This window comes from Dipodomys merriami, unplaced genomic scaffold (assembly GCF_024711535.1).
Source record: "Dipodomys merriami isolate MVZ:Mamm:240054 unplaced genomic scaffold, mDipMer1.0.p SCAF_7, whole genome shotgun sequence".
Lineage (NCBI taxonomy): Eukaryota > Metazoa > Chordata > Mammalia > Rodentia > Heteromyidae > Dipodomys > Dipodomys merriami.
This window is the reverse complement of record NW_027206290.1, coordinates 46,750,165-46,777,958: the sequence shown is the minus strand read 5'-3', so window position 1 is coordinate 46,777,958 and position 27,794 is coordinate 46,750,165. Positions and strand designations below refer to the sequence as shown.

Genomic DNA, 27,794 nt, shown 5'->3' with positions numbered 1-27,794 from the left:
AAGCAGCACATTGTTCTAGGTTATGTTTGTTGATGGTCCCAAAGGGGAAGCTGGGGCTTCACCTGATGTGAATGTAAATGTTAAAAGAGTGGGCACAGATGTAGTCAAGATGCAAAAAGAGAACGTGGCCTTGACTGAAAGCAAATATGACTATTATAACATCAGAGAAATTAGCTACTGCTGAAGTGAGAGCAAAAGAGAACAGGAACACAGATCAGAATGAATAGTCATCATCACAAAGAAGGCTGTAATATAAAAAGTATGAAGACCAAAATATGAGGGCATCATAATCAGGACTGAAGATCTATGAGATGGGAAGCATGTGGTGTTCCCTGTAGTGGAATTAAGTACTGTGAAGATGGCTGTATGCTGCCTAGCCTGGTACAAAACCTTTCTTCGAAGTATGGTTAGAAAGGTAGATGGCTGGGTGATGGTGGCTCACACCTGTAATCCCAGCTACTCAGGGGGCTAAGATCTGAAGATCATAATTCAAAGCCAACCCAGGCAGAAAAGTCTGTGAAAACCTTTTATTCAGTTAAACACACACACAGAGACACAAAAAGCTGGAAGTGGAGCTGTGGTCTTGAAAAATGCTGAGATACAGTGCCGAAGCCGAGTTCAATCCCAGTACCATCACAAAGAAAAAAAAGAGAAAGAAAAAAGGGAGGGAGGGAGGTAGCATGAAAGGAGAAAGCTATTCTTACTGTGAAAGGAAAGTCTATGATGTAATGGCAGAAATGACTTCAAAGGCAGCAAATAGATAAAATTTGAACTGAAATACCATCGTTGGTGAGAGTTAATTGTGAGACTTACAAATCAGCAAACACTTGTCTTGGCAATACATTATATTTTAATTTGCCCTTACAGATTCCAAACTAAGAACAAAAGTGGAAATGCACACCTATGGAAAGATATGTTGTGAACAGTTGCTCTGAAATGGTGATTCTTTCAGAGAAAAGGTCTAGGTCTGAGCCTTCTGTCATGATTTCAAAATCATAACCAGGATTCTTCATGACAGAGGTTACCATAGATCTTCAAGACAACAGAAACGTCTAAGAGTACAGTTCCAAAACAGCACTACCATAGAAAGTGATGTAATTCCTTGGCTTTTTTGTTGTTGTTGTTGTTGTTTTCATGTCAACTGACAGAAACTATTCCATGGATGAGTACAGAAGCTAACCCCACCACAAGGGGAAATATTAAGTTAGCAACCTTAAGTTACATATGGAGGCAGTACCAATGAGAAGGTGGTTTACTCATTCCTAACAGTGAATGACTCATATGTTGGCTGCCTGAAGCTGGTTACAATTCCTCAGAGTCAGGATGAATATTCGCACAGCAACTTGAGGCCTGTGCTAGATACATGCATGTTCACACTGAGGCTAGAAGCACCTTGTAATTCTAGAGACACCACCCACAGAGTGGTCTGTTTGGAGGGTGACCCTTGTAGCTGCACTGCGAAAACTTGTCCACCCCTGGCTCATACACACTGCTTCCAATACCTTCCTACATTTGACCAAAGCCTTTTAGGCTTATATGGCATACATACCTTCCTTCCTTGTCACCACTTGGTTTAAAATGGTTTAAAATACCAAAGAGTATTCTCTCATTCAAATAACTAACTTATTGTAATAAAATGATTAGTCATTTTCACATAATCCTGTTTTTTTCTTTTCTTTCCTTTTCTTTTATCTTTCTTTCTTCCTTCCTCCATTCCTTACTCTATTTGTGTATGTGTGCACCAACATGAGGCCTTGAATTCGTCCTTTCTTCCTTCCTCCATTCCTTACTCTATTTGTGTATGTGTGCACAACAATGGGGCTTTAACTCGTCCTCACACCCTCACTGGGCTTTTCAGCTCAAGGATGATATTCTACCACTTAAGCCACAGCTCTACTTCTGGCCTTTTTGCTGGTTAACTGGAGATAGACTTTTCTGCCCAGGCTGGCTTTGAACTGTAATCCTCAGATCTCAGCCTCTTGAGTAGCTAGGATTACTGCGCCAGTATCCAGCTAGTTTTCTTTGTTATTAAGTGAAAAGAATGAGCTCATGACAACTGAAATACTCCAAAGCCCCAGAATGTGATCATTGCCCAACTAAGCCAAGTTGTCTCTCTGCTGGTAACCCAAGATGAAAAGATGAAAGGATGTTATGTGGCATCATAGGATAACTCTAGTGACCTAGGGAAGACAAAATTACTCTCAATATTTAACCAAAACTCATTCTTAAAATGTGAAAATGAAATTTAGTCAGCACGGGTGGCTAGCTACCAAGAAGGCTGAGACCTGGAGGATCAAGGTTCAAACTCAGCCCAGGTTTAAAAAAAAAAGTCTGAAAGACTTCATCTCCAATTAATTATCAAAAAAGATGGGCTAGAGGCATTATTCACTGGTACAGCACCAGCTATGAGTTAGCAAGCCAAGGCAAAGCGCAAGGTCCTGAGTTCAAGCCACAGTACTGGCATATAGACACAAAGAGTATGTCCATGGTTGGGCGCCGGTGGCTCATGCGTGTAATCCTAGCTATTTAGGAGACTGAGATCTGAGGATCTCGGTTCAAAGCCAGCCTGGACAAGAAAGTCTGCAAGATTCTTATCTCCAATTAAACACCAGAAAACAGGAAGTGGTACTGTGGCTCAAGTGGTAGAGCACTAGCCTTGAGCTGAAGAGCTGAGGGACAGCACGCAGGCCTTGACTTTAAGCCCCACAACCAACAACAAAAAAAAGTATGGCCAGGGAATAGTCTCATCTGGCCTATGTCTTACTATATGTCCTGTTTTTTTTTCTAGAAATTTTCAGTAGAATAGTGAAAAGATTCCATTGTCAATAGGTTTCAATGCCACAACTACCCACACTGGAGCATCATCATACACAATGCCTGTTCTCTATGAAATCATGCGGTAATGACATTGGTTTTGTTGACCTACAGCTTCCCATTCTTTCTTTCTTTCTTTTTTTTTTTTTTTTTGCTTTTTTTGGGGTCCGGTCGTGGGGCCTTAACTCTGGGCCTGGGCACTGTCCCTCAGCTCTTCAGCTCAAGGCTAGTGCTCTACCACATGAGCCACAGCACCACTTCCGGCTTTTTTTTTCTGCTTATGTGGTGCTGAGGAATCGAACCCAGGGCCTCATGCATGCAAGGCAAGCGCTCTACCACTGAGCCACCTTCCCAGCCCAAGAGCTTCCCATTCTTATTTGATCACAGAACTTGTTTCTTTGTTTTGCGGGATACAGTTATAAGAGAAATCATTTTAAAGGAAATGCCAAAGATTGCCAATGATTACCATGTAATCCAAAGCTAAAATAAGATTCTTGGATGAGCACAGAATACTAAAACCTACAGTGCCTAAGAGTCAACAATTAGTTCATAGTGTTATTTGGTTAAATGAAAATGAAAATAACATTTACCATGTATCCAATGATGCTACAAATAAAAGACAAACGGCACTTTTATAGTATGCATTATCACTTTACATATCTTTCTCAGAAAGTAGACAAAAATATATCAATATTTGGGCTGATGGCATTTAAGCATTAAGATCACTTATTTAACTGCACTTATCTTCTACATTTTAAAACCCATCTTTTAATTGTTGTTGTTCTTATCATTATTATTGTCGGTACTGGGGCTTACCTGAACTTGGGGCCTGTCCCTAAGCTCTTTTGTTAAAGGCTAGCACCTTGAACCACAATTCCACTTCCCGTTTTCTGGTGGTTAATTGGAGGTAAAGAGTGTCACGGGCTTTCCTGCCCAGGCTGGCTTTGAACCACGATCCTCAGATCTCAGCCTCCTAAGTACCTAGGATTATGGGCATGTATCACCAGCACCCAACATAACTATTATTAAGGTGATGTACAGAGGGGTTATGATTTCATATCAGATAATGAGTATATTTCTTTGGAGCAATGTCATACCTTCCTTTGCTCTCTCCCACTTTTTACCTCCCATCCCCATTAAAATACATTTCTCAGAAAACATCTGAAGTCTGACTTTTGGAGCTCACAACTTGAGCAGTTATCCTATCCTACCTTACATTACAATGATGTACTCATACCCAAACATAAGCACCTGCTGAAGATTACTACAATACTTACCACAGAACAAAAAGAATTCACATCAATGCTATGAACATACTGAGTACATTCTGTATTAGAGAAAATTAACAACAAGCTCAACAGTATTCTATAAAAGTATTCTATAAAAACAAAAAGTTAGGATAAGTCTGGCTCTTTTTCCTGCTCTGGACCCACAGAGCAAGAAGACAGTCTTGGACTCTGAGGACTCAACCAAACCTGATCTCATTACCTAAAATTTCTCTCTACTTACCTTAAGAGAAGTTCTTTGGGCAACTTTTTGTTAATAAGGCCTTCATCATTGTTTGAGAAAACCTGAAAAAGAAAAAGGAGAAATTGGTAAACTGATCTTTATTTTTTTGTGCCAATATTGGGACTTAAATTCAGGACCTGGGCAGTGCCCCTTATTGTTTTACACTCAAGATTGGTGCTCTACCACTTGAGCCGCACCTTTACTTCTGGATTTTTTGCTGATTAATTGGAAATAAAGAGTCTCATGGACTTTCCTGCCAGGCTAGCTTCAAATCTTGATCTTCATATCTCAATCTACAGAGTAGCTAGGATTACAGGGGTGAGCTACCAGCATGGGGCTGAAACTATTCAATCAGTTAAAAAAAAACCAAGTTCCATGTTTTTTATACTAGATCAGAATAATGATACTAGATACAGAATAATCAGTAGGGAATAAAAAGTATTTTATACTCTATGATCCTTTCATAAAAATGGCAATAAACAGCCACTCACAGTCTATATTGTAGTGGAGGCTCTGGCCAAGGAAATTAGACAAGAAATAAAGAGCAATCAGAATGGGAAGGAAAGATAAGCATGATTGTATACAGAAAATCCTAGAAATCCATGAAAGTCAATTTAGCAACCTTGCTGAAATACTTGATACAATATACAATATGTTTATTTAAAAATAAATTGTGTCCAGGCCTGTAAGCAGTGGCTCAGGCCTGTTGTAATCCTAGCTACTCAGGAGTCTAAGAGCTAAAGATTGAGGCTTGAAGTCAGATAGATGGAACAGACAAACTCATAAACTACAGACCAATTTCCGTGATGAACACTGATACAATGCTCCTCAATAAAATATTAGCCAACAGAATCCAGACACAAATTTTTGTTAAAAAACCATACGTCATGACCAAGTAGGCTTCAACCAACAGATGCAAGGCTGGTTTAACATATGCAAAACAATCAACGTAATTCACCACATTAAAGAGCAAAGGACAAGAACCACATGATCATCTCAATAGATGCAGTAAAAACCTTTGACAAAATACAACATCCATTTATGTTCAAAGCGCTGGAGAAACTAGGAATAGAAGGAACATTCCTTAAAACAATAAAAGCAATATATGACAGACCAACAGCCAACACAAAACCATTTCCCCTAAAATCAGGAACAAGGTAAGGATGCCCACTCTTCTCCACTATCTTCAACATAGTTCTGGAATTCATAGCAAAAGCAATCAGGCAAGAAAAGGACATAAAAGGGATCTACATAGAGAAAGAAGAAATCAAACTATCCCTGTTTGCAGATGACATGATCTTATACCTAACCGACCCTAAAAACTCCACCCCCAAGCTCCTAGGGCTAAACAACCATTTTGGTAAAGTAGTAGGACTTAAAATCAATCCAGAAAAATCAGTAGCTTTTCTGTATGCCAATAATGAACAAGTAAAATGGAAATTATTAGAAAACAACCCTATTTGCAACAACCTCAAAAAAAAACCAAAAAACCTAGGAATCAACCTAACCAAAGATGTAAAAGATCTCTATAGCCAAAACTATGAAAATCTAAAGAAAGAAAGCAAAGAGGACACCAAGATATGGAAAGACCTACCATGTTCATAGACAGGTAGAATCAATATTGTAAAAATGTCCATACTGCCAAAAATGATATACAAATTCAATGCAATCCCCATCAAAATCCCAATGTTATTTACTGAGAAAGAGAAAACAATAAAAAAAATTTATATGGAACAACAAAAGACCTAGAATAACCAAAGCAATTCTAGGGGAAAAAAAAAAAAGCAATGCAGGCAGTATCACAATACCAGATTTCAAACTCTACTACAGAACCATAATAACAAAACAGCTTGGTATTGGCACAAAAATAGACCCGAAGATCAATGGAACAAATTAGAAGACCCAGAAATAAGTCACTTATGTACAGTCATCTGTAAAAAACATGCAGTAGGAAAAAAAAAAACAAAGTCTCTTCAACAATTGGTTCTGGGAAAACAGGGTAGCCATCTGCAGAAAACTGAAAGTGGATCCCTACTTGTCACCAGGCGCCACCCTTATAGTGGATCAAAGACCTCAACGTCAGACCCAAAACTGAAACTACTGCAAGAGAGAGGAGGAGAGACAGTAGAACTTATAGGCACAGGCAGAACCTTACTTTCTTTTCTTTTCTTTTTTTTATTGTCAAGGTGATGTTCAGAGGGGTTACAGTTACATAAGGTAATAAGTACATTTCTTGTCAAACTTGTTACCCCTTCCCTCATTTTTCTCCTACTTTCCCTCTCCACCCCCGCCCCACCCCACATTTACAGATCATTTCCAATATAATGTCTTGTGTATATCGCTGTTGCATTGGTTCCCCATTGTCCTCTGTCTCACCATTTGGTTGTTCCCTTTCCCTACCCTAATTCAAATAAACATATATATAATACAAGGGTAGCAAAATCAAATACAGTGACAACAAAAGATATACCATAGGGGGAAGAATATACAAAGGAGACAACTTTTATGCATAGAGTCCTGGGGGTGGGCACAACAGATAGAAGAGAGACTTGACAAGTAGAACTACATTAAAATAAAATAAAGTTTCTGCACAGCTAAGGACACAGTTACTGAACTAGAAAGACAGCCAACCAAGTGGGAAAGATCTTTACCAGAAATATATACAAGGAGCTCAAGAAACTAACTGCTCCCAAACTTAATAGACTAATTACTAAATGGGTAAGGGAGCTAAGGAGAAACTTCTCAGAAGAGATAAGAATGGCAAAGAAACACAGGAGGAAATGTTCTTCATCCCTGGCCCTGAAGGAAAAGCAAATCAAAACAACCCTGAGGGCTGGGAAGTTGGCTCAGTGGTAGAATGCTTGCTTTGCATGCATGAGGCCCTGGGTTAGATTCCTCAGCATCACATAAGCAGAAAAAAAAGCCAGAAGTAGCACTGTGGCTCAAGTGGTAGAGCGCTAACCTTGACCTGAAGAGCTGAGGGACAGCGCCCAGGCCCAGAGTTCAGGCCTCACGACCTACCCAACAACAACAATAAAACAAACACACACACACACACACACACACACACACACACACCATTACATACAAACTCTGTCAATGGCCCTAATTCTCCAATCAACAGACACATAGACAACCACTTGTTGTCTACAAGAAACACACCTCCATCACAAAAAAAAAAAAAAGCTTAAAGTTAAAGGATAGTAAAAGAGGGCTGGGAAGTTGGCCCAGTGGTAGAGCGCTTGCCTTGCATGCATGAAGCCCTGGGTTCGATTCCTCAGCACCACATAAGAAAAAAGAAAAAAGCCGGAAGTGGCACTGTGGCTCAAGTGGTAGAGCGCTAGCCTTGAGCTGAAGAGCTGAGGGACAGCACCCAGGCCCAGAGTTCAGGCCCCAGGACTGGACCCAAAAAAAGAAAAAAAAAAAAGGATAGAAAAAGATTTTCCAAGTAAATTCAAGACTGAAAGCAAGCAGGAGTAGCCATACTCATATCTGAAAAAAAAAAAAAAAAAAAAGTCAAGCATCAAATCAAAACTAATCAGAAGAGACAAAGAATATCACTTCATACTAACCAATGGAACCATTCATCAGGAAGATTTAACTGTTGTAAACATATGCACCAAATGCTGGTGTACTCACTTTCATAAAAGAAACACTCTTAGATTTAAAAAACTCTCATAAGCCAGGTGCCATTGGCTCACGCCTGTAATACTAGCAACTCAGGAGGCTGAGATTTGAGGATCATAGTTCAAAGCCTGCCCAAGCAGGAAAGACCTTGAGACTCTTATCTCCAATAAATCACCAGTAAACCAGAAGTGGCACTGTGGCTCAAGTGGTAGAGCACTAGCCTTGAGCTGAAGAGCTGAGGGACAGCACCCAGGCCCAGAGTTCAAGCCCCATGACTAACAAAAAACAAACAAACAAACAAAAAAACCACATAGATCCAAGCACAATAATAGTGGGTAAAATTAATACCACAGTCTCATCAATAAATCCCCACCCCCCCAAAAAAAAAATCAAGGAAACTTCAGAATGCAAATGAACTTAAAAGTCATTAATAGATATTCTACGTTAATAGACTATTTCACCCAACAGCCACAGGAAACATATTTTTCTCAACAGCCCATGACACTTTCTGTAGGGGTTGGAGACATAGCTCAGTTGGTAGAGTGCTAGCCAGTAAGCAAAAGCATCAGGTACCAAGTTTGAATCCCCGTCTCAAACAAAAAAAAAAAAAAGAAGAAGAAACTTTCTCTATAACAGCTCATATATTAGGACATAAATCTTAACAAATACAAGAAAACTAAAATAACTTCCTGTGTTTTATCAGACCACATCAATAACAAGAGAAATGACAGAAAATATTCTAACTCACAGAGACTGAACATTTCACTTCTGAATGATCAGTCAATCACTGAAGAAAAAAAGGAAAAAAAAATTCCCTGAAGCAAATGAAAATGAAAGCACTACTAATCAGGACCACTACTAAGATCAGGACAAAGAGGAAAGTATATAGTGATGTGTGTCAACGTTAAACACACACACAAAAAGAAAAGTCATGCCTTGATGGCACATACCCACAAACTTAGCTACTCAAGAGGTCAAAACCTGGAGGACTACAGACTGAAGCCAGCCTAGTCAGAAAAGTCCATAAGATTCCATATGCAACCATTCAGGAGGTGTGGCTCAGTTGGTAGACCATCTGTGCAAAAAAGCCAAGCAAGCATAAGAGTCTGAGTTCAAACCCTGGTACCAGCCAATACATAAACATGCACCCAGAAGGGATGGTAGGGGGAAAACAAAGGAGGAGACAACAATGCTGGATAAGAAATGTACTCATTACCTTGCGCATGTAACTGTAACTCCTCTGTACAGTATTTTCACAATAAAAAACTTAATTAAAAAAAAGCCAATCTGGAAAAAAAAAACAAAAAACATGCACGCCATGATCAAGTTGATATATATGTAATGAATGAATTCCTAGATATACATGATTTACCAAAATTGAGCCAAGCGGATATAAATCGCTGAGGCATGTTTCTAACAAGCTAGTAAAGGGAAACAGGAATAAAAAGTCTCCTAATAAAGAAAAATCCAGGTCTGGATGGATTCATTGCTGAATTCTACCCAACCTTTAAAGAAGAATTAATGCCACTGCTCTTCAAACTAGTCCAAAAATTAGAAAGGGAAGATTCACTACTGAACTTATTCTGAGAAGCCAGTATTATTACCCTGACACATGGTAAGGACATGACAAAAACAAGTATAGACCAATTTCCTAACATAAATGTAAAAATTTTCAAGAAGCCAGGCACCAGTGGCTCATGCCTATAATCCCAGTTCCTCTAGAGGCTGGGATCTGAAGATCACAGTTTGAAGGTAGTCTACATAGAAAAGTTCATGAGATTCTTATCTCCAATTAACCACCAAAAGGCCAGAAGTGGAGCTATGGCTCAAGTGGCAGAGTGCTAGCCTTGAACGCAAAAGCTCCAGGACAGGTCTTAGGCCCTGAATTCAAAACCCAAGACTGGCACAAAGAATTAATTATTTTTTTAATTTCAGAAAAATACTCACAAACCTAATTTAACACATTAAACATATACATCAGAAGCCATACACTGGTGGCTCATGCCTGTAATCCTAGCAACTTAGGAGGTTGAGCTCTGAAGATTATAGTTTAAAGCTAGTCTAGGCAGGAAAGTCCATGAGACTCCTATCTCCAGTTAACCACCAGAAAACCAGAAGTGGAGTTGTGGCTCAAAGTGATAGATCACTAGCCTTGAGCAAAAGTGCTCAGGGCCAGCACCCAGGCCCTGCATTCAAACCCCAGGACTGACCAAAATACATATATACATATACATACATACATATGTATGTATGCATATACACAATATATATAGACATACATATATATACATACACACATATATAAGGCTCCTGAATATACACACGAGTGCACACACATGTGCGTGCATGCACACATAAGGCCCCTGAATTCAAGGCTAAGTACTAGCAATAAACAAATAAAAAATAAGCAGGTATGTGTATGCACACATGCATGCATGCACACAACATAATCAAGTCCAGGAGTAGGATAGTTCAAGATATTCAAATCAAGTAACAAATAGCTACAGAAAAACCCTTTGAAAAAATTCAACAGCCCTTCATGACAAAAAGACTGAAGAAACTAGGAACGACATAATAAAAGTTATATATGATAAAGCTATACACAATATTGTCCTAAATAAGGAAAAACTGAAACTATTTCCTCTAAAGTCAGGAAGGAAACAAGGGTTCACACTTTTTATTTTTTTTTTTGTCGGTCATGGGCTTGAACTCTGGGCCTGGGTGCTGTTCCTGAGCTCTTCAGCTCAAGGCTAGCACTCTACCACTGAGCCACCTTCCCAGCCCTCACCCCCGCCTTCTTTTTTTTTTGGCAAGTCCTGGGGCTTGAACTCAGGGCCTGGGCACTGTCTCTGAGCTTCTTCTGCTCAAGGCTAGCACCACTTGAGCCAAAGTGCCACTTCTGGCTTTTTCTGTTTATGTGGTACTTAGGAACCAAACCCTGGACTTCATGCCATGTTAGGCAATCACTCTATCACTAAGCCACATTCCCAGCCCCCTCTCTACTCTGAATATAGTGCTAGAGTTCTTAGTCACAGCAGTAAGAGAAAAAGTAAAAGGGATACAAATAAGTTAAATTATCATTATTTACAGATGATATCTTTTTTTTTTCTTTCTTTCTTTTTTTGTCAGTCATGGGGCTTGAACTCTGGGCCTGGGTGCTGTTCCTGAGCTCTTCAGCTCAAAGCTAGCACTCTACCACTGAGCCACAGCACCACTTCTGGCCTTTTCTGCTTATGTGGTGCTGAGGAATCGAACCCAGGGCCTCATGCATGCAAGGCAAGCACTCTACCACTGAGCCACCTTCCCAGCCCAATATTCTATTTTTTTTTTTTTTTTGGGTCCGGTCGTGGGGCCTGAACTCTGGGCCTGGGCACTATCCCTCAGCTCTTCAGCTCAAAGCTATTGCTCTACCACTTGAGCCACAGCGCCACTTCCGGCTTTTTTCTTTTTGCTTATGTGGTGCTGAGGAATCGAACCCAGGGCCTTGAGCATGCAAGGCAAGTGCTCTACCACTGAGCCACCTTCCCAGCCCCCCAATATTCTATTTTTAAAAGACCTACAAACCCTACTTAATCTTTTCGACCTGATGAAACACTTCAACCAAGTAGCAAGATAGAAACTCAACATTTAAAAAATCAGTAGCAGGGGGCTGGGAAGGTGGCTCAGTGGTAAAGCGCTTGCCTTGCATGTATGAGGCCCTGGGTTCCATTCCTCAGCACCACATAAGCAAAAAGAAAAAAAAGCCAGAAGTGGTACTGTGGCTCAAGTGGTAGAGCACTAGCCTTGAGCTGAAGAGCTGAGGGACAGCGCCCAGACCCAGAGTTCAGGCCCCATGACCAGACCCAAAAAATAAATAAATAAATAAAAAATCAGTAGCAGCTAGGTATTGGTGACTCATGTCCACAATCCTAGCTATTTGGAAGGCTGAGATCTAAGGATCACCATTTGAAGCCAGCTCAGGCAGGAAGGTTCACATCACTTATCTCCAATGAACCATCAAAAGAGCCAAAAGTGGAGCTGTGGCTCAAGTGGTAAAGTGCTAGCATTAAGCAAAAAAGCTCAGGAACAGTGCCTAGGCACTGTGTTCAAGCCTTAGGACATGCACCAAAAAAAAGCAGCTTTTTATGTACAGAATAAGGAAGCAATCCCATTCACAAGTACTTGAAAAAATTACATGCCTAAGAATAGGCACTGAAGAATGAAATTGAAAACGACATTAGATAGAAAAGATCATTCGTGTTAATGGACCACAGCAATCAATGTTGTAAAAGTGGCTGTAGTGTTGAAAGCAATCTATGGTTCAATATAATCCCCAACAAAATTCCAATGTCATTCCTCACAAAAATAGAAAAATCAATCATAAAATCCATTAGAAACCAGAAAAGACCTTAAATAGCCAAAGCATTCCTAAACAAAAAGAGTAATGCTGAAGGTATCAAGTTTTGGCTTCAAATTATACTACAAAGCACTGTACTGGTGGTTCATGTCTATAATCCTAGCTACTCAGGATAAATAGAATATCATCTGCAAATAGTAATAATTTAACTTATTTGTATCCCTCTGATCTCATGATCAGTTTGAAGCCAGTCCAGGCAGGAAAATCCATGAGACTCTTATCTCCAATTAACTTTCAAAAAGCTAGAAGGGGGAGAGAGGATCCAAGATGGTGACAAAACAGCAAGGAAACACCATAACTCTCTCCAACCAAATAGAGTTCGAATTCCAACACACAGTTCCCCCAGAGATCGATGACAACAAAAAGATGAACAACCACAGAAATACATGGACTGAAACAAAGAAAAAAACCTCAGTGCAAAGACCCCTTGTTCACCTCTGGCCGGCAGACAGCTCCAGGCCACCAAGCCTCGAAAGGGGCCCAGCCCGAGGCTGCCCGGGACCACAGAACCCAAACACAGAAAACTCCCACCATGCTGGACTCTGACAGTGTAGACAGAGACAAAAACCAGAGGCAAGGTACCATGAAACCCAGACCTGGAGCTCCCACTGCCACACTGCTCAACCCACAATCATCGCAAAGGAGCACAGTGGCCACAGGCAACCAGCAAACTACAGCACACAGATACAGAGATCTGCCTCAGCCCTTAACCAGTTCCAGAATCAGTGAGTACCACCCCACAGGGCACACCCCCCCCACCACCTCAGGAAACCATCGCAGGGGGTGACCCCCTTAGACCTCTCTTCTTCCCACCTGGGCTACTGGTCCCACAGAAGATGGGAATTGTGCATATGCCCCAGTAGCTGGTGGAGCACACACAGCCTGCCAGGTTTTGCCAAGAGCGCCCCTGGGAGGGAGCTCGAGCAGCCTAGGCTGCAGGTACCCGGCTAAAGTCGGAACTGGACTCCGGCAGCCGGTGAAGCAAGCCCCACCTGTGTGCCCCAGGAGGGGGACTGAGCAGCCTAGGCCACCAGTCCCTGTCTGAAGCCTGGAACTGCCTGTGGGCTGGAGCCCCACCTGTGCGCCCCAGGCGGGAGCTTGAAAAACCTAAGCCACCAGTCCCTGACGGAAACAGAACTGTGTGTACGCCCCAGCAGTGGGGGGAGTGGGTCTGCCCACTAGAATCTAACAAGAGACTGCCCTAGACAGGAGCTCCAGCCATCTGGGCCACCAGTCCCAAACGAAAATCAGGAACTGTGTGTGCAAACCAGCAGCCGGTGGAGTGTGCCAAACCCGTGCGCCACGGGTGGGAGCTCCAGATGCCTGGGCCATGAACCCCTGGCTGAACTCAGGATTTGCACCTACTGCCCCAGTGGACCGTGGAGTGTCCCCTACCCCCTACCCACAGGATAGTGCCTTAAGCGGGAACTACAGAGGGCCCAACTGAAGCCAGGAACTGTGTGCTTGCCCCATAGCTGGGGGAGTGGACCCCACCCACGGGGATCTACCAGGAATGCACCCTAAGTGGGAACTCCAGCCACCTGAGCCACTGATCCCTGACTGAAGCTGGGAATCAGGTGTGCCACACAACCAGTGGAGTGTGCCCCACCCACCAGGAACTACCATGAATACACCCTAGGTGGGAACCCAAGCTGCCAGGGTCACTGGCCTCTGAGTGGAGCCGGGTGCCCCCAGCCTGCTGGGAACTGACAAGCAAGCGCATCCCAACTGGGATCCCAAGCTGCCTAGGCCACTGGATCCTGACTGGTATTGCAAAACACTTGCGAGCTCCGGCCACTGGAGAAGCACCCACCAATACCAGGGCTGCCAATAGAGTACTCACAGTGGCCCTAAGGTTAGGCAGCCCACTGGGAACCAACCCCGGGCCAAGCAAAGGCTCCCACCTGTTGGACACCAACAGGCAGAGTTTGGGCCACAGACCTCACAAATCCTGAACCTAAATGCGTAAATCACAATGAAAGATGACAAGATTCATGAACAACCAAGACAACAAAACTAACCCAAAGGCAGAAGCAACCCAGGAGAGAACTCCAGTGAGAGTGAAGAAATGGACGACAAAAAAACAATTAAAGAGATGATGGCAGAAGTGGTCAAAGGAATAAAAGAAGAGATAAAACAGCAATTACAAGAGTACAAAGAAGAAATATCAAAGGAATTCCAAGACAAAAAAAGAGATGTACTCAAAAATAGACACAGATACATATACCCTTTAAAAGATAAAATTAACACTTTGAGAACTGATATAGAAACCATAAATGGATCCGTTTCTGCAATGCAAACCACAATGGGAGCTATTGGTAACAGAATGAATGAGATGGAAAACAATGTCATGAGCTGAAGATAGAGTAGCTAGAGAAGAAAGTATTAGATATGGAAAAAACACTCAGAAGTTACCAAAGGGAATCCAAGAACTGGCAGACAATGCCAGAAATCTAATCTGTATAATTTGGATCAATGAAGGAGAGGAATAACAGAAGAGAGGAATGTAACACTTATTCAATGAGATTATTACAGAAAATTTCCCCAATCTCAAAAGAGAAAATCTCACCCACATAACAGAAGCATACAGAACATCTAGTAGACAGGATCCTAGAAGAAACACTTCTAGACACATTTAGTAAATACAGTAGACAGGAATTGCAAAGAGCTTATTTTAAATGCTGCAAAATCAAAGAAGGAGCTATACTATAACAGAAAGAAAATCAGAATCACTGAAGCCCTCTCCAAACCCTCAATGCAAGGAGAGCCTGGAAAAGTACCATCCAAGCCCTGAAAATCAACAACTGCCAACCCAGAATGGTATATCCAGTGAAGCTAGCATTCACAGTCAATAGAGAAACTAAAGCTTTTAATAACAAAGAACACTTAAAGGAATTCATGAACAAGAAACCATCAAGACAAAAAAATACTAAAAGGAGGAATACAACCCAAAGAAAACAATCAAGACCAGAGAACCACATTAGGTAGAAATCACTAGGAGATCAATTTAATAAGCATAGTAAAAGGAAAGTAGCAAAATGTAGGAAAGCAAGAAAATGGCAGGAAATATAATGTATCTCCCTATAATACCCATGAACATTAATGGACTCAATTCACCAATCAAAAGAAAACAAGCTACACAATGGATCAGAAAGCAAGATCCATCTTGTCTCCAAGAGAAGCATCTCACAGCCAAAGATAAAAACAAACTTCACATGAAGGGATGGAAGAAGACCTTCCATGCAAATGTACCCAACAAAAGGCAGGAGTCGCCAGTTTGATATTTGACAGAATAAACTTCTCATTAAAATCAGTACAAAAAGACAAAGAAGGTCACTACATATTAACACAGGAAATGATCCAAGAAGAGGGTATCACCATCATCAATTTATATTCACCAAACAATGGAACACCTAAATACATTAAACAAACACTCAGTCTTATAGAACAAGACAGACCCAAATACAATAGTAGTGGGAGACTTTAATACCCCATTCGCACCAAAGAACAGATCAACCAAACAGGATAAGCAAAGAAGCCTCTGAACTAAATATCCCAGATGGACTGAGCATACACCTACAGAGTTTTCTACCCAACCACAAACCCAATACACATCCTTCTCAGCAGCCCATGGAACTTTCTCCAAAACAGATATCATAGTTCACACAAAGAATTTAAGCAAATACAAGAGGATAGACATAATCCTTTGTATTCTATTCGACCAGAGTGGAACCAAACTAGTTCTCAACAACAAAGCACATTGCAGAAATTACTCAAATACATGGAGGCTGAACAGCATGCTACTGAGTAACACCTGGGCCACAGAACAAGTTAAAGAAGAAATTAGTAAGTTCCTACAATTAAATGACAATGAAAATACATCACAAGGGAACCTCTGGGATACAGCAAAAGCAGTCCCAAGAGGAAAGTTCATTGCTCACACAACAAATAGAAAATAGAAGCAGCTCAAGTAAATAATTTCATGATGCAACTAAAACTACTAGAAAAGCAAGGAAAAATTGAATGTAAAATTACTAGATGGAGCAAAATAATCAACAGAGAAATTAATGAGATAAAGATTTTAAAAACTATAAATAAAATTAATGAAATAAGAAGCTTAACAAAAGAAAAAGAAGAGAGGAGACCCAAATCAGTAAGATCAGGGATGTCACAGAAGAAATTAGAACATCCAAGATATCCAAATGATCATAAAGAACTATTTCCAGAATCTATATTCACTAAAGAAGGAAAACCTAGCAGAAATGGATGAATTTCTATAGACATATAAATTGCCCAAATTGAACCAAGAAGAGATAAATCATGTAAATAAGCCAATAACTTGCAATCAGATAGAGGAAGCAATCAGAAGTCTTCCAATAAGGAAAAGCCCAGGTCCAGAATAGCTAAAGCAATTCTACACAAAAGAAGCAGTGCAGGAGGTATCACAATACCAGATTTCAAGCCCTACTATAGAGCCAAAATAACAGAAACAGCTTGGTATTGGCACAAAAATAGACCCAAAGACCACTGGATTACATTAGAAGATCCAGAATTAAAACCACATACTTACAGTCAGCAGATATTCAACAAAGGAGCCAAAAACATATGGTGGAAGAAACAAAGCCTCTTCAACAATTGGTGCTGGGAAAACTGGGCAGCCACATGCAGAAAACTAAAAGTGGACCTCAGCCTGTTTTCATTCACTAACATCAACTCAAAATCGATTAAAGACCTCAACATCAGAGTGAAACTACTGCAGGAGAGAGTAGGAGAGACACTAGAACTTATAGGAACAGGCAAGAACTTCTTGAACAGAGTCCCAGGTGACAACAGATTGGAGAGAAACTTGACAAATGGGACTATCTTAAAATAAGCTAAAGACATAGCTACCAAACTAGAAAGACAACCAACCAATTGGGAAAAGATACTTAGAAGCAATATATCAGACAAAGGCCTAATACCCATTATATACAGGCGAACTCCTAAATCTAACAAACCTATCATTAAATAGGTAAGGGAGCTAAGAAGAGACTTCCCAGAAGAGATAAAAATGGCAAAGAAACACATGAGGAAATGTTCATCATCCCTGTTCATAAAGGAAATGCAAATAAAAGCAACCTTTAGATACCATCTTACCCCAGTCAGAATGGCTTATATCCTAAATTCCAATAAAAGCAACCTTTAAGATACCATCTTACCCCAGTCAGAATGGCTTATATCCTAAATTCCAACAATGACAAATGCTGGCGGGGATGCAGAGAAAGAGGAACCCTACTGCACTGCTGGTGGGAATGTAAACTAATACAACCACTATGAAAAGCAGTCTGGAGGTTCCTCAGAAAACTAAACACAGACCTTCCATACAACCCAGCCATACCACTCTTAGGCAGCTACCCTGAGCAACAGGAACCAGGATACAAGGACACATGACCTCCATGTTCACTGCTGCACTGTTCACAATAGCCAAGATATGGAAACCTCCCAGATGCCCCACTACAGATGAGTGGATCCATAAATTGTGGTATTTACATACAATGGAATGTTACACAGCCATTAAAAAGAACAAAATAATGTCATTTACAGGGAAATGGATGGAACTAGAACAAATCAAGTTTAGCAAAATAAGCCAAGATTAGAAAGACAATGGCACATGGTCTCCCTGATATGCAGACATTAATTCAAAACGCAACAGAGATATGACAAAGTAAACAGGACTCAAGAAACAAAGGACCTCTTCTTAATTTGTCCAATTGTTTTTAAATGACTATGTTCTTGACTCTACATATGGTATATACATGTGCATATATGAGGGAAGCTAAGAATCAGAAGGGGTCCATCAGCTGTACTGGACATTGATGAAAGCGAACTAAGCAACTTAAGGGCAGCGATGGGAGGGAATGAGAAAAAGGGAACAGCTTACACTAAGCAAAAGGAAATAAATGTACTTATCACCTGATTTGGAAGAAATATTTGTATTGTCAAAGTTTGTAGAGTTCACAAGCTTTATAGACCATGATAATGACAACTCGCCTTGTGAAGGTTGAAATGTGTTTGTGACTTTAGCTAAGTATCACTATCCCACAATATTGTGAAAGGTGTATAATCACTTAATCTCAATAAAGAAATTAAAAAATAAAAATTCAAAAAAGCTAGAAGGGGCGCTGTGGCTCAAATGGCAGAGCACCACCCATTTTGAGTGAAAAACTAAGGGAGAGCACCCAAGCCCTGAATTTAAGCCCCAATAGTGACACACGCACAAAAATTATACCACAAATCCCTAGTACTAACACAAAACAGACATGAAGATCAATGGAACAGAAGATCTAGAAATAAGACTGCGCTGCTATAGACATCAATCTAATAACTTTTTTTTTTTTTTTTTGCCAGTTCTGGGCTTGAACTCAGGGCCTGTGCACTGCCTCTGAGCTTCTTTTACTCAAGGCAAGCACTCTGCCACTGAGGCCACAGTGTCACTTCCAGCTTTTTCTGTTTATGTAGTACTGAGGAATCGAACCTAGGGCTTTCATACATGCTAGGCAAGCACTCTACCACTAAGCCACATTCCCAGCCCTCAATCTAACTTTTGACAAAGGTGCCAAAACTGACATTGGAGAAAATAGTCTCTTCAACAAATGGTGTTAGGAAAACTGGATATCCACATGTAGAAGACTGAAATTAGATTTGTCTCTCACCTGGCATGACAACCAATTCCAAATGGACCAAAGATCTCAACATAAGATTAGAAACATTGAAAATGTGAGAGAAACACAGGGAAATACTTGAGGGTACAGCCATATGTAATGCATTTTTGGAGTAGAACACCAATTGCTCAGAGTAACAATTGGAAATAACAAAGCACCAAATTCAAAGGCTCTGGAGAACAAAAGAAACAATTTCTAGAATCAAAAGAAAACCTACAGCCAGGCTCTGGTGGCTCATATATGTAATCCTAGCTACTCAAGAGGCTGAGAATTGAGGATCAAGTTCAAAGCCTGCTGGAACAGAAAAGTCAGTGTGACTCATCTCCAGTTAATCAGCAAAATGCTGGAGATATGAAGATATAACTTAAGTGATATAGCACCAGCCTTGAATTAAAAAAAAAAAAAGGAAAGGGGATATCACAAAGCCCTTGAGTTCAAGCCACAATACCTGCACAGAAAAAGGAAAGAAAGGAACAAAGAAAAGGAAGAAAAAGCAAAGCAAAGCAAAGGAAGGAGGGAAAGAAGGAAGGAAAAGGAAGGGAAGGAAGGAAGAAAAAAGAAGGGAAGGAAGAAAGATAAACTCCAAAAAAAAAGAAAGAAATGAAAGATTCAATATTCTTAGCCATAACAAAATGCAGGAAGTGACACTGTGGCTCAAGTAGTAAAGTGCTTGCCTTTTGCTGAAGAGCTGAGGGGCAGTGCTCAGGCCCAGAGTCCAAGCCCCATGACTGACAAAATAAATAAGTAAATAAATAAAATTCCATCCATGCAGGGCTGGGAAGTTGGCTCAGTGGTAGAGTGCTTGCTTCCCATGCATGAGGCCCTGGATTCAATTCCTCAGCAACACATAAGCAAAAAAGCTGGAAGTGGTGCTGCGTCTCAAGTGGTAGAGCACTAGCCTTGAGCTGAAGAGTTGAGGGACAGTACCCAGGCCCAGAGTTCAGCCCCCATGACCGACAAATAAATAAATAAATAAATAAATAAAATGCAAAGCATCATCGCAATTCCATCTCACTCCAGTCAGAATGGTTATCAAGAAAACAAACAAGCTGGACACTAGTGGCTCACACCTGTAATCCCAGCTACTTAGGAGGCTGAAATCTGAGGATCAGGTTCAAAGCCAGCTCAGGCAGGAAAGTCCTGGAGACTTATCTCCAATAAACTAAAGATAGGGGCTGGGAAAGTGGCTCAGCAATAGTGTGCTTGCCTTGTATGCATGAGGCCCTGAGTCCAATTCCTAAGCACCACATAAGCAGAAAAAGCCGGAAGTGGTGCTTAGTTCAAGTAGTAGAGTGCTAGCCTTGAGCTAAGGAGCTGAGGGACAGTGCCCAGGCCCAGAGTTCAAGCACCATGACAGACCAAAAAAAAAAAAAATCTAAAGATAAAACTACCATAGATACTGCTATCCATTCCTGGGCATATATCCAAAACAATGTAAGGTAATATACAGTGGTGATACCTGCACACCTGTGTTTATAGAAGCACTATTCACAATAACCAAAATATGGCATAAGCCAGTATCCACCAATTGAATGGATTAAAAAGGCATATGTATACATAGACATACACACATGCACATATATACATATGCATACAAACATACAATGGAGTATTATTCATCCACAAAGAATGAAATTCTGTCATGTTCAGAAAAATGGCTAGAACTAGAGATCATCACGTTAACTAAGCCAGACTGAGAAATACAGAGTGCGTTCTTTCTCATACAAGAAATTTAGTCTTTAGGTGGCACCAGTGGCTCACACCTGTAATCCTAGCTTTAAGGAGGCTGAGATCTGAGGATCATGTTTCAAAGCCAGCCCGGGCAAGAAAGTCTGTGAGACTCTTATCTCCAATTAACCACCAGAAAATTATTAGTGGTACTGTGGCTCAAGTGGTAGAAACCTTGCCTTGAGCTGAAGAGCTCAGGGACAGTACTCAGGCCCAGAGTTCAAGCCCCATGACCGACAAAAAAAAAAAAAAAAAAGACTAGTGGATGTGGCTGGGATGTAGCTCAGTGGCAAAGAACTTGCCTAGCAAGCATTCTGGGTTCAATCTCCAGCACAAAAAAAGAAAAGAAAAAAAAAAGTTTAAAAAAAAATGCCGTGGCTCACGCCTGTAATCCTAGCTACTTTGGAGGCTGAGATCTGAGGATCGAGGTTCAAAGCCAGCCCAGGCAGGAAAGACTGTGAAGCATGAGTATGAGTGTGAGTGTGAGTGTGTGTGTGTGTGTGTGTGTGTGTGTGTGTGTGTGTGTCAGAGAGAGAGAGAGAGAGAGAGAGAGAGAGAGAGTGTCATGGGGCCTAAACTCTGGGCCTGGGCCACTTCCAGCTTTTTCTGCTTATGTGGTGCTGAGGAATCGAACCCAGGGCCTCATGCATGCAAGGCAAGCACTCTACCACTAAGCCACCTTCCCAGCCTGACTATGAGACTCTTATCTCCAATAAATACACCAGAATACCAGAAGTGGCACTATGGCTCAAGAGGTAGAGTGCTTGCCTCAGGGACAATGCCCAGGCCCAGGGTTCAAACCCCATGACTGACTAAATACATACATGCTAGTGACAAAGATGTAAAACAGGTCTGTTTGGGAGTAGGTACAAGGAAGAGTGAATGGGGAGAGAGTCCAAGGGGGATAGTATGGAAGTATTCTATACACATGTATGAAAATAGAAAAATGAAACCTGTCCTGAGAGTATGCAGGAGGGATGGTGAGGAGAGATAGAGGGTATGGATTTGATCAGGGTACACTGTATACATATACATAAACATTACAGTGAGAACCCTGAAACATGCTAATAAAAATGGGGGAAAAAATTCTGGCAAGGATGAAGGGAAATGGACCTTCATACTCTGTCGGTAAGAATGTAAATTAGTATAGCCATTATGGAAATCAGTATGGAGTACTATTCATCCATAAAGAAAAAATAAAATTATGTTGCTTACAGAAAAACAGATGCAAATCATAATGTTAAATGAAGTAAACTTAATTCAGAAAGACAAATACCAGTGCCAGGGGATGCCAGATATTATCAGGAGAATAATATCTTGAGTACCTCAGTTTGAAAGTCCAAGAGATCCACCTCCAATTAACCAGGAAAAACAAAAGCTAGACTGAAGGTAGTTAGGCACAAGTGGTAAAGCAACAGCTGTAAGCAGGAAAAAAAAAGCAACCAGAAAGACCCAGAGAAAGACATAATTGTACGTGCAACTCTGAAAACTCAGCTAAATCCTGATACTGACTGCATGAAAACATTTCCAAAGATTGCCTTTTTTGCAGTCCTACAATTCTCTACAACACCCTACCTCTTACACTCACCCCAGTATTACCAAAGACAGTGGCTGACAAAGACTACACAGGGTAGAGTTGGGATTCAAAGAAAACAAAACAGTCAAAGTGTAGCCCACCCAAAGGTATCCATATCTGAGCTCTGGTGTAAGTGCTGAAAGAAAAGGTCATATAAGTCTTGCAAGATCTCATTAGACAACACTAATGGAGTTTTAATTTAAAAAGAGAAAGTGGAGCCGGGTGCTAGTGGCTCACATCTATAATCCCGACTACTCAGGAGGCTGGAATCTAAGGATCAAGGTTCAAAGCAAGTTCAGGCGGGAAAGTCCATGAGACTCTTACCTCCAAATAACCACCAGAAAACCAGAAGTGGCACTGTGATTTAAAGTGGTAAAGTGCTAGCCTTGAGCAGAAAAGCTCAGGGATAGCACCTAGACCCTGAATTCAAGCCCCATGACAGACCAAAACAACAAAAACAAGAGAAAAGTGGTTTGAACTTAGAGCCTTGCCTCAAACTTGCTCAGCTAGTACTGTACCACTTAAGTCATACCTCTAGCTTTGTTTTTTGCTAGTTATTTGGGAGATGGAGTCTTATATACTTTTCTGCTTGGGTTGTCCTCAAACCATGATCTTCCAGATCTCAGCCTCCTTAGTATCAAGGATTAGAGGTATGAGATCCATTTTTTTTTTTTGAGCCATAGTGCTAATTCCCATCTTTTCTGAATAATTTATTGGAGATGAGAGTCTCATGGACTTTTCTGCCTGGGCTGGCTTCAAATTGCAATCCTCAGATTTCAGCCTCATAAGTAGCTAAGATTACAGGTATGAGCTACCAGCACCATGGGACAGTGAGATTCCTAATGATGTTATACTACATTTGTGCTCATACTAGTAAAACACTTCAGTTTGGAAGGCCACAGCATAATGGGTAAGATCTCTGACTTTGAAGGAAAATTGCTTGAGTTTAAATCCTGACTGTGGGGCTGGGAAGGTGGCTCAGTGGTAGAGCGCTTGCCTTGCATGCATGAGGCCCTGGGTTCGATTCCTCAGCACCACATAAGAAAAAAGGAAAAGGCCGGAAGTGGCACTGTGGCTCAAGTGGTAGAATGCTAGCCTTGAGCTGAAGAGCTGAGGGACACTACCCAGACCCACAGTTCAGGCCCCACAATCGGACCCAAAAATAAATAAATAAATAAACAAATAAATAAATCCATCCTGACTGTGATCTATGTGATCTATGGGCAAATTGCCTACTCAATCTAGGACTACTAAATAGGTTCAGTAACATCCTTCTCATCGGAATGTTAAGAGGATTGAAGGATGTAAATGTGATCAGCTCAGAACTGAGAGTTCTATGAAAGAAAACTACTGCTCACAATTACTTGCACCTACTCTGTACCACAACAGTACAGATCAAAGCAGGACCAACACTGTCAAGAGTAGAAATTATATTTACATAATATGTACATAAAATTTTATTATATATTATCCATCAGTTATGTTATATAACTATATGTAATTATCTATTTGTGACTTATATAGTTCAAAAAATGATTTTTAAACTATTTCATCCTCCAAATCTAAAAGGTTTTATATAAAACACTAGTTTTTGTGATTCACCAAAGCAATGGCAATTCCTGAACATAAACTGAAGTGACAGGAGAAACTCTTAATACTGATAAAGCTAGAAGTATGCGTTCTGCCTGTTCTCCTGACTTTGTGAAGAATACAAAAGGAGGAAAGAGAAAGCTAGCATTCCTACTCTGTTCTACAGATCTAAATCAATGCCAGGAACAACTAAATACAAATCATTCATAACTGTTCAAAACATCAAAGTCCAATAAGAAAGAAATCTTCTTATTATGTATGGCCAGTCTACAGAGAACACATCATGATAAACTATGCATTACAGATCCAATGATAGCATAAACAGATTCTGTAACAAACTGCTTGCTTGCAAAATGTAGCACTATTATTAGCTGAGATATCTGGGTAAGTTATTTCAACCTCTTTGTGCTTCCTGTAAGTGCTTCAGTGTCATCATCTGTAAAATGGGAAAATTGCACTTTCCTCATAGGACTGGTATAGTTTGAGGAACATTAAGACATTTTGAAAAGTGTCTCACATATAGATTACACATAATAATGAATACAATATTAGCTGTTGGGTTGCATGTAGTGGCCCTTGCGTGTGACCCCAGTACTCAGGAGACAGCAGGATCATGAACTCAAGTCCAGCTGGGCTACACACAGAGCTGTCTCAAAAAAATAAGTACGACAAAAGAAACCCTCCGAATAAAAAGAAACATACAAAATAAAGATGGTAATGGTGCTATTATGGGCGATGTTCTGTTCCTGCTATCAACAAGACCCATACTTGGTACTGGTAGAGTTAATGAGAAATACAGATCATCTACCTTCTCTTAGCACAGATTTCTGCTTAACTATAAGAAAAAACTGGCCAAGATAGATGGCTTCTACCTATAATCCCCAGAAGTGGAGATTAAGAAGATGGTGGGGGCTGGGAAGTTGGCTCAGTGGTAGAGCGCTTGCCTTGCATGCCTGGGTTCGATTCCTCAGCACCACATAAGCAAAAAGAAAAAATCTGGAAGTGGTGCTGTGGCTCAAGTGGTAGAGAGCTAGCCTTGAGCTGAAGAGCTTAGGGACAGCACCAAGGCCCAGAGTTCAGGCCCCACGACCGGACCCAAAAAAAAAATTAGAAAAAAAAAAGAAGATGATGGTGGCTCAAGGCCAGTCTTGGCAAAAAAGCTAGTGAGGTGCCATCTCAATTTAAAAAAAGAAAAAGGGCTGGGAGTGTACCTTAGTGCTAGAATGCTTGCCTAGTATGCATGAAGCCCGGGGTTCGATTCCTCAGTAACACATAAACAGAAAAAGCTGGAAGTGGCATTGTGGCTCAAGTGGTAGAACGCTAGCCTTGAGCAAAAGCGCAGGGACAGTGCCCAGGCCCTGAGTTCAAGCCCCAGTACTTGCACCACCAAAAGAGAGAGAGAGAGAAAGAGGGGGGGAGAGGGAGGGAAGGAGGGAAGGAGGGAAGGAAGGAAGGAAGGAAGGAAGGAAGGAAGGAAGGAAGGAAGGAAGGAAGGAAGGAAGGGAGGGAGGGGGAGGGGGGGAGGGGGAGAGGGGGAGAGGAGAGGGAGGGAGAGAAGGAGGGAGAGGGAGGGAGAGGGAGAAGGAGGGAGGGAGGGACGGAGGGAAGGAGGGAGGGAGGGAGGGAGAGAGAGGGAGAGGGAGAGGGGAAAGGAGTGGAAGGGATGGAGCAAGCAAGCTAGCTATTTGTGGTATCCCATGTTTGCCATCCCAGCTATGTAGGAAGCACAAGTAGGAAAAAGGTTTGGTCCAAGTCAGCCTTTGTTAAGATCCTCTTAAAAATAACCAAAGCAGCTGGCACACACCTGTAACCCTACTCAGGAGACTGAGATCTGGGGATCAGGGTTGGAAGCCAGTCTGAGCAGGAAAATCTGTGAGACTCGAATTAAGCACCAAAAAAAGCCAGAAGTGGAGCTGTAGCTCAACTGATAGGGCACTAGCCTTGAACAAAAAAGCTCGAGGACTGCCCAGACCCTGGGTTCCAGCCCCAGAACTGGCCAAAGAAAAAAAAAAAAGTTGGGTGCCAGTGGTTCACCACTATAATTATAGATCCTCAGGAGGCTGAGATCTGAGGGGTTTGAAGCCAGCCCAGGCACACAAATCTGAGAGAATATTATCTCTAACCAAAAATCTGGAAGCAGAGGTGTAGTACAAGTGGTAGAGTGCTAGCCTGAGCCAGAAACCTAAGGGAGAGTACAAGGTCCTAAGTTCAAACCCAGTGAGAGAGAGAGAGAGAGAGAGAGAGAGAGAGAGAGAGAGAGAGAGAGAGAGAGAGAGAGAGAGAGAGAGAGAGAGAGAGAGAGAGAAATTGTATGTATATATAATATACACATATATGTATATATAATATACATATACATATATATGTATGTATAATAAAAAGAAAACCAATTCAAGCCAGGAGCACAAACAGTTCTAGTCCAGGCCTGCTTGGGCAAAAACAAATAAGACCCTATTTTAAAAAAATAACAAAAATAACTAAAAGGCTGGGAGCATACCTCAAGTGATAAAGTACCTGACATGCAAGCTTGAGACCCTGGGTCAACCTCAAAAACCACAAAAGGAAGGGGGGAGGGGAATCCTTATTAACCCTTAAATATTCCTTTACCAAGGGCGTATCCCCAAGAGGGAGTCCAATTCTCCTCTCTGACGTCCCTTAGAAGACTGGGGGGTGGGGTGGATGAGCACACCTTGCACAATGCATTCACACCAACACCTCCCCCAAGTTGTTATTTTATTTTTTGTAAGTTAGGTTTTAAAAACCAACTTAACGAAGGCCAGTTGGCATGCCCAACGACTTCCCCAGTTTGCCAAAGATTAAAAAAAAAAAAAAGGCTGAAGACGTTTCCAATGTACTCATTGTGAATTAAATACCTTCACGGGGGGCGGGGGGCGACACTCGGAAGGAAAATACATAAATGAAACTTCCAGGTCAGTGTCCCCCATTTTTGGATTAAAAAATAAAAAGGTGAGGGGTGGGGTTCTCTCTCCAAAACTACAACTTTCAATCCTCCCCCCCCCCCGTCCCCCCCGGACCCCCCCCCCCCACGGCTGGGCAGCAATCCTCTCTCTCTGTTGCGTGACGAACACGAGAGCGACCCATCGGGTGGCCCTGGCATCTCACCGCACGGAAGCGGGGCTGGAAGGACCCACGGCGGCACCCAGCAAAAACAGGACTCGGTGTCACAGCCACAGACACTCCTCTGACAACCACACCCTCCCGGGGCCGGTGGCCACCCGGGCCCAGAGGCGTCACGCGGGCCGCGGCCCACTAGGGTCGGGGTCCAGCCGGGCTGGGATCCCGCGGGAGACCCGCACCCGAGACGGCGGGGAGCGCGGCGTCGCGGGGGCCCGGGCCCCACACCTCCCCTCCCCGCTCCTCCAGGCCCGCCCCGCAGGCCGCCGCCCGCCAGCCGGGGAACCCACCGCGGGGGGGAGGGAGGGGGGGGAGGAAGAGCCGTCAGGGGCGCCAGGGCGAGGCCGCCCAGCCAGCTCGGTCCTCAGACTCACCATGGCCGAAGAGCCGGGAGAGCACCCACAGCCCTCAGTCACACGGCGCCGGCGACGCCCGTTGTCCTGGTGACGCCAGCCCGGCGCCCCGCCCCGTCCTCAAGGTGGGCTTGGAGATGCCCATTGGCTGCTCGGGGTCACGTGACCCACTGGCAGCGCCCTGGGGAGCGCCCACTTCTCGCCCTCACGCCGCTCTGGGGCGGGGCCTCTTTGCAAAGCTTGCTTTGCATCTGGTCCACGCGCCGACAGATCACCTTTCTACCCCGCACCTGAGAGGTGGCCCAGGCGCGGACTGTCCAGCTGGAAGAGACCCTCCGTGCCGTCATGATGCTCTCGTTTAAAGA

At 42.2% G+C, this 27,794-nt stretch overlaps 1 protein-coding gene across 2 annotated transcripts in view; it reads right to left on the bottom strand.

Moving 5' to 3' along the window:
* Positions 1-27,519, bottom strand: part of Fbxl2 (F-box and leucine rich repeat protein 2) — a 70,993-nt gene extending 43,474 nt beyond the window's left edge. For both annotated transcript variants that reach the window (XR_011368697.1, XM_070006503.1), the window contains exons 1-2: positions 27,451-27,519; positions 4,324-4,385 (exon numbers count right to left, since the gene is read on the bottom strand). Coding sequence is in view for 1 of the 2 variants with exons in the window: in XM_070006503.1 (XP_069862604.1) it covers positions 4,324-4,385; positions 27,451-27,453 (65 nt within the window). In the remaining variant the exon portion in view is untranslated. The remainder of the gene's footprint in view (positions 1-4,323; positions 4,386-27,450) is intronic.
* Between the last annotated feature and the right edge of the window lie 275 nt (positions 27,520-27,794).